The sequence below is a fragment of the Carassius auratus genome, chromosome 2 (assembly GCF_003368295.1).
Source record: "Carassius auratus strain Wakin chromosome 2, ASM336829v1, whole genome shotgun sequence".
Classification (NCBI taxonomy): domain Eukaryota; kingdom Metazoa; phylum Chordata; class Actinopteri; order Cypriniformes; family Cyprinidae; genus Carassius; species Carassius auratus.
Genome location: NC_039244.1, coordinates 12,515,260 through 12,537,479, shown reverse-complemented (window position 1 = coordinate 12,537,479; position 22,220 = coordinate 12,515,260). Strand labels below are relative to the sequence as shown.

The following is a 22,220-nucleotide window of genomic DNA, read 5'->3' as shown; positions in this document are numbered from 1 at the left end:
AACATACAATGTTGAAATGGACTTTCTGTCCTATTTCCATCCTGCTGTTTTAGGTCGCTGTTAGCCTGTGCCCTGTATCAGAACATTACACATTCTCGGTAACGTTAGTACAGAACGCTTAGGTAACAACTAATCAACCAAGTGAACTGCTTAGTCCAAATATAAACAGTCTATGGCACCTTGGCAAGACTTACAATGCTTTTAATCTAGTCGTATCACATTAAATGAATGCTAATCAACTCTGTCAAATCCTAGGTTATTTATAGAAATCATACCATAGGCCATAGCGTGGAACATTAATACTAATTTCTTTAAAATCACACTCATGTTAAAATATGAGGCTTGTCTTACAGACCTTCTGTAGGTGTGTGAAGGCTTCAAGTAAAATGTTGATTTCACATAACGAAGTTCATTCGTGGTTGACCGGGTAAGTTAATATCTGTCTGTGTTTAGCAGTGTTACTAATCCTCCAACAACACAACCGTTTAAAGGCCTGTGTTTGACTCATGAACACCTCAGTGTGAGTATGGGCATTAGCCTATGTCTTTTTCTGCTGGTCATATTTCATATGGTGGTCTCGGTGGCAATCAAATAAAAGAGTTTAAAAGTATGAGAGTTCACTTGCAATTTAATTTATTATTTATTTGTTAAGTAAAACTAGAGAAAAAGTCTTTAGGGTATCTGTTAACAGCACTTAAGTATTTGACTTATATAAGCTTAAAGATGCATTAGTCAAAGAGACAGTAGTGAAAAACTAAGAAACAGTTGATTTGTGGGGAGAGCAATCACGTTTATCTTCTAAAACCAAATTAAAACTGAACACACACACACACATACATACATATATATATATATATATATATATATATATATATATATAACTATCATTCAAAAAGGTATCTTCAGTATAATGACTAAATTAAATAATAAGTAAAATAAAAATGTCAAAGCCTTCTTCAACTGAATACTGTGTATACTGTATAAAACACATGATTCACAAATGCTTATAAGGCACAAGATATAGTACTTTCAGTGCCCCTTAATTGGTGATATCACTTCTTTTGTAGCAGAAATAAACTGCTGCAGAAAAATCTAGGTGCCATGCAAAATGTAACGTGTAACTGCAACACTCATTGCAAATGTATTGAAGTAACGAGCACAGATAGCCTACTTATTAAAAAATGTAAAGCAGTGAATAAAAGTTGCTAATATCTTTGATACTCTGTAAACACAAAAGAAAAAAATTGATACTCAATTACATTTAAGTAGGCCAATTGGGTAAGGTGGTGATGTTTTTGCCCCCATGACTTCAGATGCATCTGAAATGCCATAGAATACTTGTACTACATTTGGTTTGAAACTTACTTCATGACTGTTACCATGTTCACCATGGTAGTTGTGTCTGTCACATGACCTATTAGGAAAGTTGTGATGAAATTTAGGCTATTGTAGGCTACATCCAAGTTTTTAACAGGTTATCGGAAAAAAAATTGGAAATGAAGGGAGGGAATTTGTTCTTGTTTTGGATGTAGAATGGATTTTGAGATGGGGGTGTTGCATCTCAAATGTGGAGGCAAACAGAGCAAAGGAGCTTTATTGAAAGGGCAGGGTTTAAGCAAATCAAATGATTGGAGAAGTCTGTCGTTTTCACCAGAAAGTCCAATTAACATTGTCATTTGATTAAACATTACGAGGTCAAAAAAAGAAACGCATACACGGATGAACTGTTCACAATAATGCATTAGAAAACTGATACGGTGAATTCCTATTTCGTGTCATTTTTAATCTTGCTACCTTCTGGCAGTATAACTACAACTCCCACAATCCCCAGTTCCTTAAGTCAGAAGCTGCGCATGCGCTGTTGTTCCTATTATTTTGTTCTACCGCAAGCAATAAATGAAGAGCCGCCTGAACGTGAGCGGATCAATATAAAACAGTTACACTCGGAAAGCGATTAGCTCGTAGGCAGATGCTTTCATACATGGAGTCACACGACACCTAGCTGTGATTCTCGCCAGGCTGCGGGTCCGCTATCGGGATCGGAGGCCGAAAACACGGCAGACGAACAGGACATGCAGAGGTGTTTTTGTGTGTAAAGGCTAGCTAGCTAAGCAGGGGATCGGAGGAGGAAGAGCAGCCTGTTGAAGAGTTTTCCAGCACCCCTCCTTTGGCGGAAAGGGCTACATCTGCTCTCATCCACACCGAGCTGCCGTCAGGATGGCGCACCTCCGCGACATGCAGAACCAGGTGAATCCATTCCGCAGTCCAGCCGAGACTCTTCTGCATCCAGGGCTTTCATCTCATAATCAGTCATATCACAATAATGTTTATTAAGCCTGCCATATCATGACGTTTTTCAATTTAGAATCATTGAGGGCTGCCTTATATTGTGTCTGAGTAATCCGTTTCAATGTAGATCATTAGAAATGAACGTCTGTTTTTTGTTGTTGTTACATTTCATGTCAAAACCGTTTCATTTCAAAGGCATCAGTCATTATATACACACACACACACACACACACACACAATAGTTAATATTATTCCCAAACATATATAGTAGAGCATCCCAGCGAATGTGATGTAATCTATAAGGGTCCATAGTAAATGATTATTGACTTTCATCTACATCTGTCATTGTATCTCACATCATTCCTTGACTGTCTCTCTCTCTCCAACAGAATTCCCGGCTCGATCCGGAGGAGTATTTCACGAAACAGGAGCGCATTGGGAAGGGGTCTTTTGGTGAGGTCTACAAGGGCATCAACAATCGCACTAAAGAGGTGGTGGCCATCAAGATCATCGACCTGGAGGAGGCGGAAGATGAGATCGAGGACATTCAGCAGGAGATCACGGTGCTCAGCCAGTGTGACAGCCCCTATGTCACCAAATACTATGGCTCATACCTGAAGGTACACTCTCCCATTGTTTGGGATCTCAGACGTGTACAGACAAACAATAGTAAGAGTTTTTAAACATCAATACAACACTTTTTAAAGTCAACATGAAGCCACTTTTTAATGCATGATGAAATGATTTATCAATTAATTATTCCAAAGAAAAAACGTTTATCTTTAATCAAAATGTGATGCATTTTTCTTCTTCTGAAGCAACGTAATCCATTGTCATCTCTTAAGCAATGCAAGAGATTAAATTGCATATGTCCAGAATGTTCAACACTAGTTAAATAAGGGCTACAGATATAAACGGGAATGCTACCAGAGAACTAGAACTCCCTGCAGTTTATAGAAACCTAAAAAGTGATTTGGCCATTTATTAACATTATTTAAACGAGGTTAACAAGGCTATACTTACTAGCCAAACAGCAATTCTATCATTTGGTTAGTAGCATCCACTGTCCAATCAATTTCTTATGGATAAAAATCATATTTTCTCTAATTAAATATACAGATTTTTTTTTTAAATTGTTTACATAATAGGAAAATACTAGGAAAATACCAGATCGGTTATGATTTCTTTCAGAAACTAAAGTCTGCTACCTCACTCTTTAACATAAATATTGGGGTTTTGTAGCAATGCCATAGAATGATTTTTGGTTCCCCAAAGAACCTTTTAATCGACAGTTCTTAAAATATCATTTATCATAGTCTGAAGAATGTTTTGATAATCTAAAGAACCATTTTCCACTATAAATAACTTTTTTTTTTTTTTTTTTGCATTTGAAAGTTTAAATGGATGATTAAGGTTCTGCATAGAAGCAGAGATGCCAATAAAGAAAGTTTAAAATATCTTCTGGATTCCTATTGAAATATGAATGCTAAATACATAAATGTCAAGTGACCATTTAAAGAAATGGTACTTGTGTTATGTTTGCCATTGTCCACAGGGAACGAAGCTGTGGATCATCATGGAGTATTTAGGAGGCGGCTCTGCTTTAGATCTTGTAAGTTGAACAGCAGTGGCTCATCGGTTATGGAAATATTTTAATGTGTGCATTCATGAATTCTTAAAGAGCTTTCAGCTTTAGAAATTAAATGTGTCTCCTACGTTCCTCCACTCGTCTCAGCTGAAACCAGGACCACTAGAGGAAACGTACATTGCCACTATACTGAGGGAGATTCTGAAGGGACTGGAATACTTGCATTCGGAGAGGAAGATTCACCGTGATATCAAAGGTGTGATAACTCATTTGGGCCAGCTAGGGATGGCTTCATATTTAATCATCCGTGTTCAGTGAAATCTGAGTTCCGTGCTAATGATTCATGTCCGTATCTTGTGGCAGCTGCCAACGTGCTGCTGTCTGAGCAGGGAGACGTGAAGCTGGCAGACTTCGGGGTGGCGGGACAGCTCACAGACACCCAGATCAAGAGAAACACTTTTGTGGGAACTCCTTTCTGGATGGCTCCAGAGGTCATCAAACAGTCGGCGTATGATTTTAAGGTGCGGGAATCCAGATGAACAGCATTTTCTCAACATGCAAAAGAACAGTCTGAATATTAATGTGCTAGAGCTGTGAAAACACACGTTCAGCACTCTGACAGAAAGGCTGGGGTGGTAAAACGGTTCCCAATTAATTTGTTTTTTTTTTGGTAGGCATGTAAACTGGTTTACATTTTAGCATAGTAGCATCTAATCGTATATATATCTCTAGTTGAAATATGAAATGAGACTTTTTAGGCTTGCTTTTTTGGCTGCAGGCAGACATTTGGTCCTTGGGAATTACAGCTATAGAACTGGCGAAGGGGGAACCCCCGAACTCTGACCTGCATCCGATGCGAGTGCTGTTTCTCATTCCCAAGAACACTCCCCCGACACTGGAGGGCTCCTACAGCAAACCCTTCAAAGAGTTTGTGGAGGCATGCCTCAATAAAGACCCTCGCTTCGTGAGTATTTGGCTCTGCCACTGGTTCTAATGTTTCAGGTTATCTCCAATATCCACAACAGTCAACGGTTTGGGAAAAATTCAGATATTTTTAAATGTTTAAAAGTCTTATGCTCTCTAAGGATGCATTTATTTGGTGAAATACAATAAAAACAGTAATGTGAAATATTACAATTTAAAATAACTATTTTCTGTCGTTCTATTATGCTGGTTTGGTGCTTTTTTTATTATTTATTTTATTTTTATTGGTGCTCCATTAGTAATAATTGTTTTTAATATCAATGTTGGGTGTTTATATACACTCATCTAAAGGATTATTAGGAACACCATACTAAATGCGTGTTTGACGCCCTTTCGCCTTCAGAACTGCCTTAATTCTACGTGGTATTGATTCAACAAGGGGCTGAAATCATTCTTTAGAAATGTTGGCCCATATTGATAGGATAGCATCTTGCAGTTGAAGGAGATTTGTGGGATTCACATCCAGGTCACGAAAATCCCGTTCCACCACTTCCCAAAGATGCTCTATTGGGTTGAGATCTGGAGACTGTTGGGGCCATTTTAGTACAGTGAACTCATTGTCATGTTCAAGAAACCAATTTGAAATGATTCGAGTTTTGTGACATGGTGCATTATCCTGCTGGAAGAAGCCATCAGAAGATGGGTACATGGTGGTCATAAAGGGATGGACGTGGTCAGAAACAATGCTCAGATGGGTCGTGGCATTTAAACGATGCCCAATTGGCACTAAGGGGCCTAAACCAAAGAAAACACCCCCCACACCATTACACCACCACCACCAGCCTGCACAGTGGTAACAAGGCATGATGGATCCATGTTCTCATTCTGTTTACGCAAAATTCTGACTCCCATCTGAATGTCTCAACAGAAATCGAGACTCATCAGACCAGGCAACATTTTTCCAGTCTTCAACTGTCCAATTTTAGTGAGCTTGTGCTAATCGTAGCCTCTTTTTCCTATTTGTATTGGAGATGAGTGGTACCCGGTGGGGTCTTCTGCTGTTGTTGCCCATCCGCCTCAAGGTTGTGCATGTTGTGGCTTCACAAATGCTTTGCTGCACACCTCTGTTGTAACAAGTGGTTATTTCAGTCAAAGTTGCTCTTCTATCAGCTTGAATCAGTCGGCTCATTCTCCTCTGACCTCTAGCATCAACAAGGCATTTTCACTGCCACAGGACTGCCGCATACTGGATGTTTTTCCCTTTTCACACCATTCTTTGTAAACCCTAGAAATGGTTGTGCGTGAAAATCCCAGTAACTGAGCAGATTGTGAAATACTCAGACCGGCCCGTCTGGCACCAACAACCATGCCACACTCAAAATTGTTTAAATCACCTTTCTTTCCCATTCTGACATTCAGTTTGGAGTTCAGGAGATTGTCTTGACCAGGATCATACCCCTAAATGCAATGAAGCAACTACCTTGTGATTGGTTGATTAGATAATTGCATTAATGAGAAATTGAACAGGTGTTCCTAATAATCCTTTAGGTCAGTATACTGTGTCTGTGTCTGTGTGTGTGTTTTGTACAATAAATGTCTTTACTGTCACTTAAGATCAATTTAATGCATTACTTGCCTCAGATTTTTCCACAAAAATATTAAGCAACACGACTGTTTCTTAAGCAGCAAATCAGCATATTTGAAGGGATTATGTGACACTCTGGAGTAATGATGCTGAAAATTCAGCTTTGCCATCACATGAATAAATGAAATTTTTAAATATTCATTTTCATACATTTTCAATGTCCTGGTTTTCTGCAGCGGCCCACCGCCAAGGAGTTACTGAAGCACAAATTCATCACGCGCTACACCAAGAAAACGTCCTATCTAACAGAGCTGATTGACCGATACGGCCGCTGGAAGTCTGAAGGCCACGGAGACGAGTCTAGCTCTGATGATTCTGATATGTACGTCACAAATCCAATAGGATATATTGGTCATTTCTTATTACTTGATTGTACTGTCTGGTGAATTGATCTTATATTGATGACTTATAGCCTTGAAAAGAATAATGTTCTCAATTTCTTCCTTGTACTCTATAATAATTACTCAATCTCAGGGATGGAGATGGTGATGACCGAGACCAGTGTCCCATGTGGACGTTCCCCACAGTCCGCCCCAGCTCTATGAACAAGCTCCAGAAGGGCTACACAAACACAGACTCAGAGGTCACTATTTCAAACATCCACAGGGTTATTGATAACCAAAACTAAAACCATAACAATTATTTTGTTACAAGTTTTTAGATGCCCCTACAAAAAAGGTAAAGTTTTGTTTTGGATTTGTTTTACAGGCAGCTGAGACAGTAAAGAGGCAGCCCAAGTCACAATGTCTGTCAGCGCTGGTCTCTCCCATCTTCAGAGAGGTAAAACTGCACAAAACTCTCACCTCATATATATATATATCTCTCTCAAACTCTGACTGGATTTATCAGGGCCAGATGTAGTGCTCTCACTTTAACTCTAACACTTTTTCTCATGGTAGCAGCAGATAAGGCAGCAGTAAAGTGTAATATACTGTGGAAAGCTCTATGTGTTGTGGAGTTAAATGTAAGTCTGTCTGCTCTCCAGCTGAAGGAGAAGAGGAGGGCATGTGGCGGGGGAATGGGTGCCATAGAGGAGCTGGAGAATGCCTTCAACCTGGCAGAAGAGTCCTGTCCTGGCATCTCTGACCTGCTGGTCACACACATGATGGAGAGAGTGTGCAGGTGAGCGCATCTAAAAAAAAACATATTTATAGAAAATATAACACTATACAAGTAAAAATTGCATTTGAATGTAATATTTAAGTAAAAAAAAAAAATGAATATATATATTTTTTATTAGGTTTTCTCTGAATGGCAACACCACACCATCATCACGGTGAAGACACGCCTCTGCTGCTGCTGCTCCCTCCTCCCGCACTAAACCATCATCATCATCATCATCATCATCGCCCCATCAGGCTCATCACTCATCCTCTCTTACCCCCGGAGATCTTTTAATTAGTTCTGCTTAAATATTTTTACAGTTTTCTTTATAGAATGGACAGTATTTAAGAGAAAAAGCCATGTCAGTGAGCGAACTGTGTTTACCTGTTAGATCAAAATCATATTATAAAGTGTTTATGGAAACATGGTGTTTGTGTGGTTATTGGTGTGAACTGTGGTAAGTTTAGATCTCTTTATTAGATCTTTATTTTAGGGTGTCCTTGTTATAGTGTAATAGACTAGTACATTGAAGTACTGAGAACAACAGTTGCAGGTACATTTAATGTTAAACAAGGACACTGTAAAATAAAGTGTTACCAATTATTTATTGAAGTATAAAAAAAAACTATAATAAAATTAGCAAAAGGTTCATCATAATGGAAAGCTCCTTGTCCTCAGGTGACTGGCAGCATAGACAATTATTTATTAATAATGTACAACATCCTTATTATTATTTTTTATATATATATATATATATATATATATATATATATATAATATAAACAAATCCAATACTACAAGCCTGTTATACTGTGGTAAAATTAGTTACCTTTATGGGGAAAAAAAAACATATTTGACATATTATTATTATTGGTTCCACTTATCAGACAGTAAAACAAAAATGCTCAAAGATTTAATTATGCTCAGGGCAGGGGCCTGTACCATGATGGTAGCTGAAAAAATTCAGAGTTACAGGATTAGCTTTGAGTTGACAAAACCAAACCTCTCCAATTCGGCTTTGTTGGTATCATGATGCTGTTCATCAACTTTCTTTGTCAACTCAGGCTTTGATCCTGAGTGCACATGAATATGTGACATCACTGGCGAACAGCCAATCATGAGCTTTACAAGACAAAGCAAGTTTGATTTACTTCTCGCGAGAGATCCAGCGAGATTCAAAACTAAAGGTTAAAGGTTTTTTGCTAAAGTTGAGAGATTGAAGAATATGACAAATTTAAACGTCATATGAAACATGAAGGAGGACAAAAAAAAAAAAAAATCAGTGCAGGCATAAGTGAAACTTGTTAACTTAGTTTATACATTTGAAAATATACATTGATCAAGTTTTTTTTTTTTTTAAATAGTGCCATCTATTGATACTACAGTTATTTATATTACATGATCTGTATACATTAATATTTTTTAAAATATTGATTTATAATAAATCTTAAACTAAAACTGCTTGTAAGAGATAAATAATAATAATATGAATCATAATAATTATATAAATCATAAAATGACGACTCAATCATCATATTCAAGGCCTTGACTAATTGCCAAGATCCCATCAGGGGTCACTAAAAGGCTTTATTAACCTATCAGGAAGAGTTTGGTGTTATGCTCTTCTGTCCCACTGGGTGTCAGAATTGTGTAGTTAGTTCCTTCACTGTCTTGCTGTTAGACATCTGTTTTCTCTTGTAGTAATGACTGATCCAGAACTCCTGTGCTGCCTCTTCAGAACGTGAGAAGCTCCTCTAAAAGTATTATCTACTGTTACTCTGTTCATCCATAGTATGAAAATTTTTACATATACACATTTTATATATACACACACAAAACCTGGGCGACCAGGAGGTTCGTATGTCATTGGATTCCACACCGAGCCTCCCACATCTACACTCTTTAACAATGTCAATGATACTGTTCTATCTTTAGTTATAAAACCTCATTAATTTGTTTAAATTACAATATCTGGGAATAATAATTATAATTATTATGTTGATTTCTTTAAAATGTTATATAATTCATGACCTCTAACGGCCATCGAGAGAACTGATAAGTAATTTTAACAAGTATTTTAACAAATCCTTCCTGTTGTATTCAACAGCAAATTAAGAAGTGAATACCCCCCCACACACCCAAAAAAGGGCAAAACCTAAAAATGTTTCAATACAAAATTTTATTAAAAGATAATAGACAGTGATGGTTTAATAGAAAGTTCTCAAGTGAAACATTAAAGCTGGAATGACCAAATATGGAAAGCAAATTCAACTATATAAAAGTTTGCTTTTGTGTAACATATAGAAACCCATACTTAATTTTTCACTTAAAATATGGAAATTTGATTCAACCACAGGAATAAGATAAACTATTTTAACCATAGATCCCAAAAGGAGGTACAAATTTGGCATGCATCAAGGTCAAAGGGCACAACAGCATATTTTGATGTTTGATGTTGTAAATTTCACATTGCACTCATAATAATGTCTGATAGTACAAACATGACAGTATGCATTCAGGTACAAAAAAAAAAAAAAATCAGCAAAATGAGCTGCTTCTTCATTAACCGGCATAGGGAATGAATCATGGGTCACAGTATAATGTTTTGCAGGGGACCATTCAACTGAACAGCACTGATATTTCAAGACTTCATGCAGGGAAGAGAGAAGTGCTTCAGAAAAGTCCCGTACAGGATGACCGCAATCTCTCTGGCAACACTTAGAAACAGTATGAAAAAAAACCCACACTCAAATTCAACAGCTGCTTGTATTTTCACAGTGTTTGTTAAGCTAGATGGGACAGAAATGAGTTTGAGTGGTCACTACTAATAAAGGTGCTCTACAGTAGAAGATTCCTTCTCAGCAGCATTTGGCTTTCGTAACAGGTTTTGTTTTTCTAAATTACTAATGGTTGCTCTTCATTTTTGGTTACTGGAACAGGAAAAAAAAATTGATATCAGGAACAGCATTTGAAAAAAAAACAACAAAAAAAAACAACAACACTTATTACTGCTTTTAAAAAAATTTGACAAAACACATTTAATCACACAAGAGTGAAAGAAACTAAGACAATGGCAAGCAAGTTGAGCTAAGGACCAGTCTCTCCTCTTTCTCCACATTTAGCAACACTTCCTCTCGTTCCGTGTCTGACTGGGTCAAGCTCGAACGACAGGTCTGCGTCTGTCAGAAACACAAACAAATAACCGCCCCCCAACTAAATATTTAATAAACAAAAATAAATGGCCAATATGGCAGTTTTGCTTTATCAATTTAACCCTACTTAAATTTTTTGGAGGCAGAAAATAAAAACAAGATAAGTTGAACTAAAATATAAAACTTTATTGGCATATCATTGTCACTGTCGATCACACTACAAAAACGATGATATCGAATAAAACATCAAATGCTGAAGAGCAGCTCAGATCGCAGAACTGCTTATAGTTACGAGTCAGTTATCATACTGTGACCGGTCGTGTTGTTCTGGGGTTTCGGTGTTTGTAATGTACTCTTACCGTGTTTCTCACAAGTGTGGGCCGTCTCAATCTCCATGTTTCTGCATCTGCGCCTGCATCTTAGCGATCATCTCCTGCATCCGCCTCAGCTGAGCCACACACAAACAGAGTCACACACACATTGGTCTTATAAGCGTTCAGCTTGTGTTTGCTTTGAGAGATCCTACCTCAGCCTCCTTCTCCTGTAAGATTATATCCTTGTCCATTTCCTCTGGCTCCGGACCTTGCCTGCGTGACACAAACCAAGTGTAAAGAGACACGCATCTATACTGAGGCTTCACAATTAGTTTCTCCTATTGTCAAAACAAAACGGTCAGTAGTTAAAAAAAAACAAATAGAATTTAAACTTTAAATTAATTTTAGAATTTAAATGAAATGTCATTGGAGCTTAATTCAATTAATCAGAATTCAATGCATATAAATATTTGCTGAGAAAAGCTCTCAAATTAATACAATTAATTGTATTAAATAATGTACATAAAATATATTCAATGATTAGAGCTAGGACATTAAATATTTTTTTAAAAGAATACACGTAAGTGACAGGCATATTTTAGTGGAATAAATATATATTACACTAAAATACTAAAATATACCTAACACTGAAGATATCCTTGTTCTGATAACAAAAAAAATGATTGCAGCAATATAGAATAATTTAGCATCTAATAAAATTATTAAGACTAAATAGAACAAAAATATATGTGTGTGTGTGTGTGTATATATATATATAGGATTGTGCTTAAATATTTAACTGCAGTGATAGAAAAATGGGGGACATGAATTGTCTATTTAAAAAAAAAAAAAAAAGCTCATAAATTACCAAAATATAATTTATATAATTTCTCAAAATTGTGATTTAACAAATGACAGGACAAGAACTGTATTAGTAAACCATCAGAAGAGTGTTTTGCATTGCAGAGTTAAGGCAAGACGAGAAAGACAAATCCAAGTTATTAGCACAAGCGTGTGATAAGCGGAACAGACAGTTACAGAGGGCTTTGTATTGAAGTATTTGCATGCGTGAGAGTGAAACAGTGAGAAGAGCAGAGCCGGTGCTAGCGTCAGGCTGAAGGACAGGTGGTACCTCCTCCTCCTATCCTCTGACAGCTCGCTGCAGATCCATGAGACTGAGTCAAGCTCTACAGTTTATGGAACACACTTCATCAACCGATTAGGATAAAATCAGACAAAGCAATGCTGCTCTTCTCCTTTCGTTTCTGCTATCAAATTACTATATTTGAATTGAACAAAAATGAGAAGCGGCTACCATATTTTTCGGACTATAAGTTGCACCTGAGTATAAGTCGCATCAGTCCAAAAAATGCGTCATGATGAGGAAAAAAACATAAGTCGCACTGGACTATAAATTGCATTTATTTAGAACCAAGAAAAACATTACCGTCTCCAGCCGCTAGAGGGCGCTCTATGTCTTCAGTGTAGACTACAGGAGCACTGAGCAGCATAGAGCGCTCTCTCGTGGCTAGAGACTGTAATTTTTTCTCTTGGTTCACTTCTCTCGGTTAATGTCAAATTAATTTTAATAAATAAGTCGCACCTGACTATAAGTCGCAGCACCAGCCAAACTGAAAAAAAGTGCGACTTATAGTCCGGAAAATACGGTATGTAAAAAATTTGCTATTTCAATACATCCGCTTAGTGTTGGCAGGTTTGGGCTATTCAAATAATCTGCGGCTACACTCACAAAGCTCTGATTTTTTTCATGGATGTTAAGGGAGGAGGTGGAGAAAGGCAAGCAGAGCAGTACGTACGCAGGCGACAAAGGCAGAATGTAACCATGGGAGGACAACCTGCCGCCCCGTTTGAGGCGCTCCGAGCGGAAGTTCTCGTAGTGAAGGTCCTGAGTAACTTCTTGAAGGTCCTGCATGTGGGTGCTGGATGGATGACAATAACCATCAACAGACAATAATGACAGTCAATCTTAGAATGGAAATAAGGCTGAGAGGAACAGAAATACACTCCATTTAATTCATTTTACTGCAAGGTGGGGGTGGTGGGGGGTGTTTTAAAGACTAAACAATCAACTCCAATTTTCTTCACAGCCTCGTTTTGTGTGTAAAATCAAGAATTTGCAAACATTAAAGAACAGAGAACTTGAAATGACTTACATTAGCATAGTGCGAAGTTTGAGGAAGTCATTGTGTTCTGGGTTTTCTACCTCCACCACACCCCATGGGTACAAACGCCCCCTCACTTTCTTCCCCTTAGCCTCAATCTGCTGGTTGGATCCCACCACGGCAAACGGTATGCTGGCCTACAACACAAAGATGAAAAGGAACCTTTAAAAGACCTAGCCTAGCTTGGACGCAGTCTCCTGAAGAGCAGGAAACGGTGAGCATCAAGTGATCACAGAAACTACAATTCTGCCATTTCTCACCCTGGTCCAAACTACAATTCCCCAAACCAGTGTGAATAATTCTCACTAAATGTTCACCAGGGCTACATTTGTTTGATCACATGTAAGGTAAAAAACTGCAATACTGTGAAATATATCATGACTATTTAAAATAACAACTTTTATATATTTTAAACTCTAATTTGATCAATAATTAAATTATAATTAAAATAAGAAAAAAATCTTACTGACCCTATACTTTTGAAGTAATGTACGTTTATGGTGCTTTTGTGTTTTTCGGGGAGTGTTTGAAACACATGGGTTTTGAACAACATGAATAAATGGTGATATTCTTCCTTAGGGTGACCTGTCTGTTTGTAAAAATATATGAGGAACAAAAAACAACAACACACACACCTTGAGAATCCGGGTCTGCTCTTTGAAATCTTCATCCTCATCAGACTCTGCATCAGGGAGGTGATAGATCTTGATGCCATGCTCATCGATTTCATCCAGAATCTAGTATCCCACAAAAAGACACATATAGCCAACAAACCAAGCATGTGATCAGTCCATCTTTGGAAAGAAGCCTGAATGGCTTACCCTGCGCTTGAGTCTCTCTCTCTCCCTCAGTGTCAGCGTATCTGCTTTAGCAATAACAGGAACGACATTCACTTTGTTGTGAATGGCCTTCATGAATTGGACATCTAGAGGCTTCATCCTATAAAATAAGATAATGGGAAAATCAGTCATTTAAATCCAGAACAGAACTGTGTGAACACTTAAACTCACACCTACGACAGTGGAAGGTGTTATAAAACATGTTTTAGTTGAGTGAAATGTAAGCGCTCACCCGTGACCCAGAGGGGAAATGAAGTAGAAGCAGCAGTGCACACGGTTGTCCACAATGTGCCTGCGGTTGAGTCCACTCTCATCATGCAGGTAGCGCTCAAACTGGTCATCAATGTAGGAGATAATGGTGTTAAAACTGTTATTAAAAAAAAAAAAAAAAAAACGGGACACGATTAAACAACTGAATAGAGTTTATAAACAATGGAGACATTTTACCTGCCCCCATCCCTATAACAAATCTGAAAATGTATAGATCAGACTGAAAGTATCAGGATCTTTTTAAACTTCAAACACTTGTTTGTAATGCTGGGATCCTTCTGTAGAAATTACAGGAATGTTCTCCTTATTATCAGAGTCAGTCTGCATATTTTGCAAAATAACTAACATTTTTGTTTCCGAATCTGAGATTTGTTTTTGTTTTGTTTTTTTAAATGGAAAAAAGAAATTCAAATAGATATGCACCGATTGCAATTTTCGTTTCCGATTTCCGTTCTTTTGTTAGAACTATAATTGACAGCATATACAAACGAAAATCGACTTTTCTTCAACGCAGTTTTATTTTCATAAAAACAAACACATGAAACATTTGATTCAAATGTCAATTTTTAAATCAAAGGTAATTTCTTTAGTCTTCATTGTAAAAATGTAATAAAAATGAATGCTTCCCATAAACGTTATAAAACGAAAAAGTGATTTTCTTTGTCTTTTGTTCCTTGATTAATAAGACAGACAGCAGCAAGAATACTGGACTTTGGTCCCTTTAAGAGTTTATCCATGGACCCAATATACTGTTAAACAACAGGAGTCTCTTTCTCAACTTTTTAACGTTCCAAAACTGACTGTGTTTAACTGCATACTAATTAAGATATGTGTACCTCACAAGCTGTATGAGGCCGTGAGTGGCCTGTGTGCTTTACTAATATAGATTAGTGCCGGTGCCACTGGTAACAAAACGGATCAGCTCAAAATCGGACGGAAGTAAGACTGATCGACCTGTCACCGATCCGGGCCGATCATGAGGAAAATCGTCAGATTACGATCCCTGGCCGAACGATCGGCGCATTTCTAGAAAATTATTCAAAACCAAGTAAGCTGAAAGAGTGGGAGAGGCACTGTTGCACTCTACAACAGCAGTGTAAAGGCATCACAGCATGGAAAATGCACCAGGCCTTCTGGTTAAAAAAAAAGCTAAAATAGTTTTAACTAGTGGTGGGCCGTTATTGGCATTAACTTACTGGGTTAATGTGAGGCTCTTATCGGGCAATAAAAAAAAAATATCGCAATTAATCGATCCTCAAAATTGGATTAGGAGCTGGGTCTATACTAGGAGAGCTATGATGACTTTCACCTTGATATTTTAGTGTAGGGGGCGAGAACGATTCTTTAAACCTGTGTGTATGCCTACTGTGAAATTACCATATCAAACGTGACGTGCTAACCTGGATGCAGCTAAGATGCTGCCGGGTTTGCTTCAGGGAATATTTTTTTTTAAAGAAGCTTCCCAATGGAAACCTTGACAAGACGCACGCCTGTTTCACACATACTCCATTTGCAGTGCTTATGCAGTCTGTGTGTGTTTCGTATGTGGTGCTGAAGCAGCACGGACAAATACTTATTGTGCTTTCACACAGGACGCATTTGCAGTCTGCTACTCGGTACGTAAACAATCGCTGCACTGCTGCAGACACATCGCTCCTGGAACGCACTGACGGACCGCAACCGCGTGAACGCTGGAATCCGTTAACATGGGTGTGTGTAAAAAAATATGCAGCGCATACGGAGTATGTGTGAAACAGGCGTAAGGTTGTTTGCATCTTGTGCAGTGTGGAATTAGTTTACAGCTTTCTCAAGCAGTTTGTGATGCATTTTGGAAACAGGAGATGAGCCCCTGGTCTGATGCACCACCATGGCTTGATAAACCCCTTCTCAAAGACTTACTTTTAGTCATTAATTTATTTGGGTAGTACATATATTCTGAATGCCTTCGGCAGAATTCAAATGAGCCATTTTAATCTAGATTAATTCCAAGATTACAGTTAGATGAATCTAGATTAAAAAAATATGATTTTGAAATGGCTTTGTGTGGATTGAAATTAGAATGTCAGGTTTCACTTGTATAAAAGTTATTTGACAGCATACATTTCCTTTTTCAGATACAAGCACTTCAATATCTTCTCTTTGCTGTTTTTGTGCTCAAGTGGGTCAGGGAGCAGTCAGGAAGAGGTCACACATGTTTCCGGTCTCACCACTTCCACTAGCAGAGCAGCATTCCCAGAACTAACGAAAAGAAATAAGAAACCTGCTTCCTTCATTCCTCCACTGCTCTCTCTGTTCTTCATATCTCCAATTACAACATGAAATGTCTCTTGGAAAAAAACTAAACCAAAAAACCCACAACCAAAGCTCTCTTAAAGGTACAGTCCCCCCACCCCCCCAAAAAAAACTAATTTATTCACCCTCATGTCATCACAGATTTGTATAACTTTATTTAGAATAACACAAATGAAGATATAGATGATAAAAACCATCTCTGAATACACTAAAAAGCAACCCTCACCAGTCCTGGCTGTTGATGGCATCACCGTATCCAGGTGTGTCGACCACAGTGAGACGCAGCTTCACTCCACGCTCCTCGATCTCCACAGTTGAGGCCTCGATCTGAACCGTGCGCTCAATCTTCTCTGTATGACAAGAGCACATGAAAAAGATATATCAGGGGAGACTCAAAAGGCCGAGATCAGTCCTTCTGTGCAAAACATCAGGCCACCGATGTTCACCAGGCCATTGTTTACACTTTCTGATCAGATTACGCTTCGGTATCTGAACACCTGATGTAACGTCCTCAGTTTTTGAAACTCTCACCTGCAGCACCAGGGATGACCCTCTCTGGGTAGAGATCAGTGAGGAACAAACTGTTGATCAGCGTGGACTTCCCCAAACCCGACTCGCCTGAAAACAGCAGAGGTGCTAATGAGGAAACACTAATTCATCAGATCAACTCTAAAAACACCTTGACTGCATTTCCCTTTTGCCAAGAATAAACAGTGTGATGTCACTGTTCAACACGGACGTGAGCGTTTTGTGCAATTATCTGTTCCTCTAGTCAGTGTTTTGTTTCTACGTCTCAGTAAAGCTGCCTTCCAGCAGTGGAAGGGCTCGTGGTCGGAGGTTCGGGATTCCTCTGTGATTTATTTTAAGATGATGGGATGACTGAACAATGGGCTCTGCTGCGTGGTCAGCTCCCAGTCACCCTCCCCACAGCAGATCTCATGTGTGTGTCAACAGCTGTACACACACACACACACACACACACACACACACACACGCACACACACACAGGGCTGAGGGGAGAGTCCCAGCTGCCTTAAAACAAAAACAAACTAGGATTTATCATTAATGTGGTTCAGCCAAACTTGTTCCCACAGTCAATTTCACTATAAAATAACCACGAGACGAGATGATAAAATGTGCTTTCCCTCCACATATGGATCATCTATGATGTTTCTAAGATGTGTTATTTCTCTATATGTTCAAGAATTATGCTACACATTTTACATTAATACCACAGAAAAAAAGAAAGACCTGAACTGTTTCTCTTGGTTATAATATGAATTGCATGGAGAAAAATGTATAGTGTATTAATTATATATAGCAAGGGAACATTGGAAATTCACTAATAATCGCACAGATTGTTCATATTTAAATGCGTTTGTTCTTAACCTGATTCTAATGTTAAAATTGCGATGAATCAAAAGTAGCGACAGATATTTTCTTCTGTACTGTGACATACATCTGAGAGTAACAGATAATTAAAAAAGAAAAAGTGTCAGGGACTTGGTTCTTTGCATCGGTTGTTAAATGGATTTTCAGATGTGGGTGATTCACACAAACATGGAGGGAGATGAACGTGAACTGGATTAATTGATCATAATAAGATCAATTACATTTAGAAAACGAGGGGATTTTCACTTAATGTAAACTTTAATAAGATTAGACAGCTGTACATTTTTATGCAAAGGAAACCAGCAGCTTAAACTATAACAACCTTTTATTTTATTTTTTTCTATGATAAAATATAATTAAAATGAAATAACTGTAATAAAGTTTAAGATTATTGCACATATTTGTGATTTCAGTTGTTCCTAAGGTATCTCTAAATTCAGAATAAATATTAGAACAAAAGTTATTAGAGAATCATGATTTGTTTGTGAAAGTTTTCATGCACAGATTGTACGTACACGTGGTCAGTGAATGAGAGCCACTGTGTTTTGGTTGACAAACAGCGGAGTTGTTCAAGTGTGTGATTAGTGTTTATTGGCAATATTTTTACGTTTATGAGGCACATTCAAAACATCACATCCACATTACTTACCCACCACCATGAGAGTGAACTCGAAGCCCTTTTTCACTGATTTCCGATGCACCTGATTTGGCAAATTCGCAAATCCCACATACCCAGGAGTCTCTGGGTTTGTAAACTGTCCTTGCTGACCACAAGAAAACAGAACGTGAACATTTAATAAGTCTTAATACAATGCTATCTATAAAAACTTGGTTCTCTTAAAAGCAATAACATTCAGAGCTCAGAACATTTTCTGAACATGCCCAGTTTCCTTGCACATCGATCTCTACATAAAACTAAAACTAATTTCCTTACCTTCATTTTATCAGCTTGAGACATTATGAGTTCGAACCAAACCTGCAAAAACAACAACAGGCTTGTTTAGAGTTTAGATATTACCACTTTACATTTAAAAACAACAACAGGCGTTAACTTTCTTACAAATTGAGCATCTTGATGTCGCAAAATGACTTACATGCACGAGAAAGCTGTCGACAAACAGTTTTTACAGCTCTTACAGGAACAGGAAGTCAGTTCCTGTCTGCGAGCATCAGTCTTACCACAAACCTGCACCAGCCATTTTAATCTAAGAGCACTAGAAATTGATGTTTAACGTAACACATTCAAATTCAAATAAAGCAGTTATTTATATCCCCGTGTTTTTGTTGAATGCAGTTCAAATTTAATTCGAGCAGAGATTTTCTACCAGGGGCTCCGAGATGACTTTGAGAATGACAATAAGAAAAAAAATATGTAATAACCTAAAAATATATTTTACCCCTTAAATAACAGGATTATTTTCCCTCATTTTAAAAGCATGATTTATAGACATAACAAAAATGATGGAAATTAATGAAATCTTATTTCTCCATGGGCATTTGTATAATGCACACATTTTATTAACATGAAATTAATCGAGGATCTGTACTGTAAATGTTGTTGCTGGCTGGTGTAGGGCTGATTTCTCTGTAGTGACACACCTCTGTTAACGGAGCTCATTCAGAAGTGACGCGCGAGTGACACGCAGAAGTCACGCATCAGATAAAACCTGACCTGTGATCTGGAGCACAGAAATTACTTGAGTAAATGGATTTGGTTTACCTTTCAGTCGCAGAAAATCTTGAGTTCGCTACCGCAGGAGCTTGAGGAGACGAACAGCCCAAATTCCTGAGATTCCGGAACTCGCACTAACGCCGACAGCAAAGCACAAGTGACTGTGAAGTAAACGTGAAAAAGTCTCGTTGATTCAAAATAAAAGTCCCGTCGCAGCTCCAAATTAAAGATGATTATAAATGTTGCTTACGGACTTCAAATTATGCACAAAACTTCACTTATCAAAACATAAAATTAAAATCGGCGTATTATTTTTCCTCTGTATCTAATTGATTCCTTTCTTTTCAGATTTCATTACATGGACATAAAAATAGAAAAATAATATGTGTAGTATTTTGTGTTATATTTTAAGATTTCAGCTCTAAATTTGGTTCTAATTGTATAACAAGTTTTAAAATAACTGGTTCAGCCACACTACGTTTGATTCAGTAGATCCCCTGTATGCAATATTGGATATCAAGAGGACTAATCATCATGACTGGACTCAACAACAGCAAATAAGAAATGTATCGTCAATGATTTAAAACACCTCAGATTATATGCGTTTCTATTCATAATTTCACACCTATAAAATGTATAATTGGCAGTGACCTCTTGTGGTGATAAACGGTAGACAGTTGGTCATTACGAATTTTACAGAAAAAACAAAGGTGTTAAACGTCACAGGAAGTTACTGAAAACGCTTGGATTTTTTTTAACATATAAACTAAATATTATCAACCCCTACTAATAATACATGACGACTACCTTTTCTTGTTATGTGTAGAATGTGATAAATGATGAAGATTATCAGACATTACTCTCTTTCTGTCTAACGCACAAACAAAAATACCTTGTAAGACAATAAAAAATTGCATCCAAAAACTGTCTACATTCTCAAAATTTAGTATATATATATTTCTAAATAAAACAAGGTCATATGTTTCGAAGCAAGTAACATAAGCAATATACACAGCAACAAATATTATTTTAGAGGTATTGAAAATAAAGAGACCTTGTGGATTAAATATTAACTGTAATGACAAATGACACTGATATGTGACACACAAAAAAAACTGCATCTCTGCATTCTGTACATCACTCATCAACTTACACTGAGTAAATATTGCAATGCTTACAGGGCATCTCTCACGTAAAAGCTCCATTTAATTTGCTGTGGTACATCCAAAGTCTTTAACCTGCATTTAGTGCTTTGCGTTGAAATGCCTTATTGCAAATGTCTGGCTGCTGACTGCTGTGATCTGGTGCTTTATCTCCAATATTAATTTCACAGGGGTGACAGAGTGGCTAGGGATAGATCATGGCACTTCTCAAGATTTGTGCTGTCTCCTTCATTCCTCCAGCACATTTTTAACCACCAGTATTTCCATGAAAGGCTATTAAAGCAAAGCTTGACTTCTCTCAAATATGATTAAAATAAGCACAAGCTTTATCCCCCAGAGCAGAGGAAATCTGGTGGTGCACCAGCATCTTCAGTGTCACATGATCCTTCACAAATCACTCTGATTTGCTGCTCAAGAAACATTGCTTGTTATTATCAATATTAAAAACAGAAGCATCCAGTTTAGTAGGTGCAAACTGTTTAATGTTTTTGTGGAAACCGTGATGCTTTTTCCAGGCTTCTTTGATGAATAGAAAGTTTGAAAGAAAACCTTTTATTTGGAAAATAAAATATTTTAAACATTAGAAATGTTGTAAATGCTTCAGTATCATTCTGGGTGTAAATGGGTATTTTGACATTAAATACTTGAAATTGTATCATCATTATGCATATAAGTAAAATGTTTGTCCTTTCATTCTTAAAAATCCCTTCACTCTGCAGGGGCATGTCAAATTCACTGGCCAAAGCAAGAAGGTGATTTAAATAAAAATGGTTGTAAAGGAAATGGCCATGGCTCCTACAATACACATTTCCCCTCATGCAATCATGTAACTTTTAAGCTAAATTGTTGATCACAAATAAAATTAATGAAAATGTTATGCTTACAACAGCTTTTTCTGTAAATAATCTGTCAGCACCAAGGACAGAGTTTACTTAATAGAGTCCTCGCACTGCAAGATCAAGGCTGTGTGTGTGTGTGTGTGTGTGTGTGTGTGTGTGTGTGTGTGTGTGTGTGTGTGTTTGAAAGAGCGGCTTACCTAAACTTTTATAGGCAGCTTTAAAGTCATTGTGATTTTATTGAGTCCCTTTTTTGGCAACATTGTAACTGTATTCAGTCGCTCAAGCGCTTATTGGGCGCGAGAGGTTATGTGTCCTCGGTGCACAGTGCTTTCTTTGAACCCCTCAGAGATTTGAAATAAACATCTCACAAAACGAATAGTCGTTCTCACACACTTCAGTTTCACTGGGCAAAAAAAAAATAAAATGCTGCCTTTTAAACACCGCTGTACATCTCACCTCACCTCACCAGAGGATGAACCCTCTCTTTCCACAGATGATTTCAATATACTTTCAGGTGTTATAGCAACTTTTAAAATTATTATTCCGTGACGCAA

At 37.6% G+C, this 22,220-nt stretch overlaps 2 protein-coding genes across 3 annotated transcripts; one reads left to right on the top strand and one right to left on the bottom strand.

The window, feature by feature from the left end:
• Positions 1-1,849: 1,849 nt before the first annotated feature.
• Positions 1,850-7,973, top strand: LOC113116114 (serine/threonine-protein kinase 25-like). Its single transcript, XM_026284031.1, has 11 exons — positions 1,850-2,247; positions 2,679-2,909; positions 3,845-3,901; positions 4,025-4,133; positions 4,241-4,398; positions 4,656-4,841; positions 6,623-6,768; positions 6,921-7,029; positions 7,155-7,226; positions 7,432-7,568; positions 7,687-7,973. Exons 1-11 carry the CDS (start codon positions 2,218-2,220, stop codon positions 7,724-7,726), a joined length of 1,275 nt encoding a protein of 424 aa, XP_026139816.1. The 5' UTR covers positions 1,850-2,217; the 3' UTR covers positions 7,727-7,973.
• Positions 7,974-9,712: 1,739 nt separating this feature from the next.
• On the bottom strand, positions 9,713-19,840 carry LOC113116138 (septin-2). 2 transcript variants are annotated; one of them, XM_026284067.1, is made up of 13 exons: positions 19,713-19,840; positions 18,927-18,968; positions 18,642-18,756; positions 17,132-17,218; positions 16,827-16,950; positions 14,271-14,405; positions 14,021-14,138; positions 13,835-13,936; positions 13,191-13,336; positions 12,834-12,956; positions 11,229-11,289; positions 11,062-11,150; positions 9,713-10,729 (listed from the first exon to the last, which is right to left on the bottom strand). In XM_026284067.1, the coding sequence occupies exons 2-12, from the start codon at positions 18,948-18,950 to the stop codon at positions 11,088-11,090; spliced, it is 1,098 nt and encodes a 365-aa protein (XP_026139852.1). In that variant the 5' UTR covers positions 18,951-18,968; positions 19,713-19,840; the 3' UTR covers positions 9,713-10,729; positions 11,062-11,087. The 2 variants fall into 2 exon arrangements, with proteins under 2 accessions (XP_026139852.1, XP_026139862.1); XM_026284077.1 differs by having other exon boundaries at positions 12,873-12,956.
• Positions 19,841-22,220: the final 2,380 nt, after the last annotated feature.